Here is a 6977-nt window from a genome sequence, read left to right as displayed (position 1 = left end):
CCAACTGCAATTCAAAATCTGCTTTTGTGTTTTATTACATTGAGCCTTAACAGCTCCAAATAAAAACTGCAGATCTAGCTCATCTTACAGCCGTCTTACTGCCATTTGCCCAAATATCTATATTGACAGTCTGGGCCAGATGGAGACAATAGATCCTAGATGGGGCCTGCTGGGTTATCCATTCTAGAGCTGCCACAGTCAAAACTCATGATTTGAAGTGCAGGTGTCATGGTGCCGATTGTATTTATGAATGGAGAAAACAAAATGGTTTTATGTAGTTAAGGGACCAGGAACATTGACCCAGACTTGGAACTCAGTTTCCCTGTATAGAGGATCCTAAACTTTCTGTCCCTCAGATTCACTACATGCAGTAGATGGGCAGATATAAAGCCAGTTAGAGCAAGTTATCCAGTTATCAATCCAGTTCTAGATATTCTTGGAAGTACAGTAGAATGATTTTTAACCTCAGCTACCAAGTGATCATCACTCTCTGGATTATCAAATTGGCCCCTGTACCATGCACTCACCTAGTGTTTTTTTGGCATCTCCTTTGACCTTCTCTCTATATAAGTGTTATATATTTGTGCTGCTACTACTGTAAAGCCCTGCATAACAAGTTGGCAAATTATAAATAGTGATATACAAATAAAACCATGCAATAGACACCACATCTAGAGATTTGGCCAACCAGATTCATCTTGACACTGATGGAACTCTGTCCCAACAATCAACTGTCTTTTCCCATGACAACCAGATTTATCGTATTAGTTTATATGGGTTTATATAACTGATATATGCAAGCATGCACGTTTTTGAGAAAAAAGAATTAAATGAGCAACCGCAATGGGGTGTTAGTTTACATATTTAAACCTAGCATATGTCTCTGTAGAGGATAATGGATAATCAAGATTTTTTAGAATAATGTTATTAAGTAATATTTGTAATTTGTATTAATGTAATTCTCAACCTTTTAGGGTACTAAAAGCTTACCTCTGTGATTGCCAAAACTCTTAACTTAATTTTTCCAGATTCATTGAGGTCTGGTATGGTGCAGAGAGGCTAGTGAATTGATGTGGTGCCACTATTAAAAAAGGAATCCCAAAATCAGCCTCAAAACTATTGGCCGGTTAGTCTGATATCACTAGAAGGAATGCTTTTTGTAGGGGTAAATAAGGGATAAGATACTGGACTTCTTTACAAATCATAATACTAAGAGTTTGTGCCAGCATGGTTTTATGCGTAATAGATATTGCCAGACTAATTTAATTGTCTTTTATGAGAAGGTGAGCAGGAACCTCGACTCTGGGTTGGCAGTGGATGTGATTTACTTAGACTTTGATAAAGCATTTGATACAGTGCCACACAGAAGATTACTGGTTAAATTAAGGAATGTTGGCCTGGAACATAGTATTTGTACTGGATAGAGAACTGGCTAAAAGATAGACTACAAAGAGTGGTGGTAAATGGAACATTTTCTAATTGGACCAGTGTTGTTAGTGGAGTACCGCAGGGCTCTGTACTAGGTCCCTTGCTTTTCAACTTGTTTATTAATGACCTGGAGGTGGGCTTTGGAAGTAGTTTCTATTTTTGATGATGATACAAAATTGTGCAAAAGTTCCTTGCAGGATGCTGCCACTTTGCAGAGTGATTTGACTACATTAGAAAACTGGCAGCAAACTGGAAAATGAGGTTCAATGTTGCTAAATGCAAAGTTATGCACTTTGGTAGAATTGATATAAATGAAAGTTATAAACTAAATGGCAGTGTGTTGGGAGTTTCATTAACTGAAAAGGATCTGGGTATTTTTGTAGATAACAAGTTGTCTAATTCTGGCCAGTGTCATTATGTGACTACTAAAGCAAATAAAGTTCTGTCTTGCATAAAAAAAGGCATTAACTCAAGGGATGAAAACATAATTCTGCCTCTTTATAGGTCCCTGGTGAGGCCTCATCTGGAGTATGCAGTGCAGTTTTGGACTCCAGTCCTTAAGAGGGATATAAATGAGCTGGAGAGAGTGCAGAGACTAAGTGCAACTAAACTGGTTAGAGGGATGGAAGACTTAAATTATGAGGGGAGACTTTCATGGTTGTGGTTGTTTTCTCTGGAAAAAGAATGTGATTGATTTTTATAAGTACATTAGAGGACATTATAGACAGATAGTGGGGAATTTTTTCCCCATAAAAAGGATCACTGTACCAGAGGGGTTGAACTTGATGGACTTTGGTCTCTTTTCAACCCGATTTAACTATGTAACTATCATGTAATTGGGCTACCAGACATAAACTCATTTAGCTAGTAATAATCAGTAAATATACATGTGCTCTATTCAAAATACATGAATCTTAATATTAACATAATGTGCATATAACAATGAGTAAACTGAATGCAGACAGACACATGTTAAGGCAAAACACCCCACACACATAGTTACTGTGAGTTCAACTGTATTTAAGTAACCTTTGGCACAAGGTTTTGACTGCTTTGCACCTAATTCAAGATGGTTGATGCAGGCCGACGGGATACCGGGAAAAAACCTGGTGGGTCGACCCTCATGGGCCCCCGCTGGGCCAGACCCCCTCTCCTGATATTTGGATTTTGCAGAAATTTTTTCTAGCACTTTAAAGGGATAATGGATCTTTCCATAATTTGAATCTTCATACCTTAAGTTTATTATAAAATCATGTAAACATTAAATAAACCCAATCGGCTGGTTTTGCTTCCAATAAGGATTAATAATATCTTAGTTGGGATCAAGTACAAGCTACTGTTTTATTACTAATGGACAAAGTTCTGTCTTTTTCAGGCCTATAGATATAACACAAAGATGCCACTGTTTAATATGTGTCTATACATTGTGTATCTATACATGACATAGATCTATGTACTTTACAGGTTACTAAATATACAGTAGGAAGAAGACTGATACCAGTATAGATATCGTATAACAAAATTAAACAGGAATGTTGCCTATAGAGTTGATTGCATTAAACTTACTTATTATAGTAAAAATAAAATAGCATTTATTCTATGCTAGCAATGTCATTAATTAAAAATGTATTATTTGGTAAAACCAAACAAACCTTCCACCATTTTAGAATTTGTGCTCTTTTCAACTGGCAACTATATATGAAAATTATTTACATTAAAAATGTGTACATTTTTATTTAATATTATGAGTTATTAATTCATGAATAAATGCAAAATTGGTTATGGTTTCCTAATGACATTGCAACTAAAATATTTCACAACTTTTATATTTATTGTATATGAACCACTGTCAATATCCAATTAATATCCTTGGAATGCTTTGTACATTCACTGTAATAGTGAGAGGTGCCAGATGCCCAGGCTGAACCTGTTAGCTGCTGTCACTTCTCTTATAAACTGTTCTCTGAAGTTCTACAAAGCTAGCTCATGCTTAACACTTCATATTTTTAAAATGAGAGGATTTTCTCCTTGGTGCCATTGTCTTATTAGCATAGGATTAGGGAACCTGTCACCTGACATTGTTGTATTGTTTGATGTTACTAAAACCTTCCAGATGAAAGATGTATAAGTGTGAAGAGACCTTACAGTTCTGTCACCTCCTCTATATAAGGCCAAGTCATGCTCAGAAGCTCACTTCATTCCTAAGGGAGTTTCTGAGCAAGGAGCATCTTCTTCTGAGCTGGAAGACATCAAGATTCACTGGAAGCTTCCCTCTCCAGATATGGCTGTGCTAGGCTTTATCTTATCTCTCACAATCCTTTCACTAGGGCATGGGATGCCCACTCTTCTTCACTCAAAGGAGGCCACATTTCCTTTACAAGGATCTACACACAGACTGGAACCTTCACCTGTACTTCATGGAAAAAGACTCCCCCATGATATGAAATATCCAGTCTACATGATGCACATGTACCAGAATCTCATGTCAGGGAAATTTAAAGATTTGTCCATTCAGGGAGAACCTGCTCTTCTGGAATCTGACACAGTTTTGAGCCTCATTGCAAAAGGTAAGTTCTAATTTTTATAATAATGTTTATATAAATAAATGAAGGTACCAGTTAAGACTATGTGTCCACAATTTAGAATTCAACATGTAATGCATATTCAATATTTTTCCTAGTTAACAGAAATATAAAACATACTTCTGTAAATAATAAAATTAGCAGCAGTTTCTCAAAATGGCATTGTTGTATATATAATGCAGAGTTAAAAGTCATGTCTAAACATCTAACATTTGCTTTCTATTTTTCCCCAGGATGCACCCAAGTGGATAACCGGTGGACATTATCTTTCGACATGTCTTCGGTCTCCATTAGCAGTGAGTTAAGGCTGGCGGAGCTGAGAATTCACTTGCCTTCCTTTCAGAGGTTCCAGAATGTGACACTAGATATCTACCACACCAAGAGAAATGTGGAGAGACTATTCCTAGGGTCGGTCACCATAGATTCCATTGTTACTCCAGGTTCCTCCTGGAAAGTCTTTAACCTGACACAGATGCTGCACCGCTACCTCTATCATAAAGAAAGAATCTCCAGTGATGAATACACCGATCTACTGGCAACTTCACATGAAGAACAGAAATGCAATGGTCTCCTAGCTGAAAGAATCATGTTGGTGGTATTTTCTACAGATAGACCCTCTTCCAAACTCACTGGCTCCCCAAGCCTCATTGAAACAGTTGAGTCCTCAAAGTATGTCACAACAGAGGCAGACACCAGAGAAACAGGCAAGAGACGACACAGGAGGAATCATTATGACCAGAACAGCATCATAAGAAGCGGCTTTCATTCTCGGCCTGTGGGAGATGATAAAACCCTGTGTAAGAGAGTAGACATGATTGTGGACTTTGAGAAAATTGGTTGGGGAGACCTGATTATTTACCCCAAGAGATTCAATGCTTATCGATGTGAAGGATCCTGCCCGATTCCACTGGATGAGAACTTCAAGCCAACAAACCACGCCTACATTAAAGTAAGTCATGCCAAACGTCTTTTTCTTTTTTTTTGCTTTGATAACAAATAACTATGTCTATATATATTTTACTAAAAGGTTCACTGTCAAAAAATGCTTACACTGAGCCTGTCCTCAGATTACTTGGATAGTGTCTTACCTTTACCTTTTTTGACTAATGTTTTCTCTTTTTCTTGTCTTTTTACAGAGTTTGGTTAACTTCTTCAATCCTAAAAGAGTAGCATGTCCATCATGTGTACCAGTGAAGATGAGGCCTCTGTCAATGCTCATGTATGAAGGGGATGAAATTGTTCTGAAACACCATGAAGACATGATTGTAGAGGAATGTGGATGTTATTAAGGACAAGCATACAGTTGGGTGCCCTATAATTAAGCACTGATACAAACAGCTGAGAAGAGTCTTCTACATTAAGCACAACAGAGACAAAGCCTCAAACTGTAGGAGATGCTGAAAAACTTCTGATAAAGACTTGAAGGAGATGCAAGACATTCAGGGCTGGTATTGAAGATGAAGGAAATATTCAAGGCACTTCATAAAAATAAAGACTGTGTTACTTTAACATAAAAAATAATTGTTTTACATTGTACAATATCTTATATATTTTCAATGCTGAAACTTAAAATTAAGAAACAAGTATATTTGTGTTGCAAATGCCGAGAAATATATTGGGATGTAAATAAATGTATTTATATATTACAATGCTTTAACAATAAAGAAGGACACTAAAATATCTTGTTTCTAATTAGTTTTTTATACATATGTACATATGGTTATTTATTTCATGCAGGTACCGTAGCAAGTTGTAGATACACTTTCAAATATATCATCTTGTAGGTACAATGTCTCAGTATGACACAAATCTCATGTACCTAAACCTACAATATGGATTTGCTCTTTTTTAAATTGCAAAGGAAATTAAATCATCATATATGAAGACTATATCTGGGATAGGTTGGGACCCAAAATATGTCCCTATGCTGCTTTCAGTTTTAATAGAGATCAAGATGAATGTAGTTCATGTTAAACATTAAAGTATATTCTTTCTTAAACATAGCTCATGTTCTTCTGGCCCAAAATGTGCCCTCTCCTCCTTTTACCAGTAGTATTGATGGTATGGCCCTTAACCCTGTTCATTTGGTACACTGCCTGTACTAAAGTTATTTTCAAAATACTAAAAGTGGAGGCTGATAACAAAGGGATTCAAAAAAAATTAATAGGATTTGTATGTTGTACTGTATTATTAATTGCAATTTGTTCCTGCCCTTCCCAATATTTATGTAATTATCATCCATCATGTCATTGGGCTACCAGCCATAAACTCATTTAGCTAGTAATAATCAGTAAATATACATGTGCTCTATTCAAAATACATGAATCTTAATATAAACATATTGTGCAAAAAACAATGAGTAGAGTGAATGCAGACAGAACACTGAAACATGTTAAGGCATAACACCCCAAACTACAGGTACTGTGGGTTCATTAGCATATATGTGTAGCGCTATAATAAATTGTGTGGCACCGTCTCTATTAATTGTACCACGGATGAGACCTTTCTCTCAGGTGCAAGTAGGGTGGAGGAAGGGTGTAGTGCAACTGTAAAAATGTGCTTATGCACAAGAACTGGACGCCAGTGGTTATTTTATGCTTAAACAAGAACTGCGTTTATTTACAATACAATATCCACAATGGGGTTCATAGAACATATAGTATAAAGGATTAGTTTATACTCACAGTACCAAAGAACACAGCTTGGTCCCTGCAGGCAAGGGAACAGTTACAGCAGTAGTTCAGCAGCAATTGAGAAGGAACCCCAGCTTTCAGCCTGTGCCTTAAGTAGAACCTAGGGGAAATTCTACCACCCCTAAATCTATGCACTTAGTCCCAATTTCTGGGTTATCAGTACCGGGGATCCTAATTCCTCAGTACCGGGGATCCTAATCGGAGCATTGAGCTGCTCAACTATATAACCTGTCTATCACTCCTAGAGTGACCTATGAAAGAGTATAGCTATCCA

At 36.9% G+C, this 6977-nt stretch overlaps 1 protein-coding gene across 1 annotated transcript; it reads left to right on the top strand.

Annotated features, from left to right (window-relative positions):
• Positions 1 to 3653: 3653 nt before the first annotated feature.
• Positions 3654 to 5870, top strand: nodal5.2.L (nodal homolog 5, gene 2 L homeolog). Its single transcript, NM_001085585.1, has 3 exons — positions 3654 to 3995; positions 4244 to 4959; positions 5147 to 5870. The coding sequence occupies exons 1-3, from the start codon at positions 3710 to 3712 to the stop codon at positions 5297 to 5299; spliced, it is 1155 nt and encodes a 384-aa protein (NP_001079054.1). The 5' UTR covers positions 3654 to 3709; the 3' UTR covers positions 5300 to 5870.
• The last annotated feature ends 1107 nt before the right edge of the window (positions 5871 to 6977 follow it).

The sequence above is a fragment of the Xenopus laevis genome, chromosome 3L, assembly GCF_017654675.1.
Source record: "Xenopus laevis strain J_2021 chromosome 3L, Xenopus_laevis_v10.1, whole genome shotgun sequence".
Classification (NCBI taxonomy): Eukaryota; Metazoa; Chordata; class Amphibia; order Anura; family Pipidae; genus Xenopus; species Xenopus laevis.
This window is presented reverse-complemented; position numbering and strand designations above follow the sequence as displayed.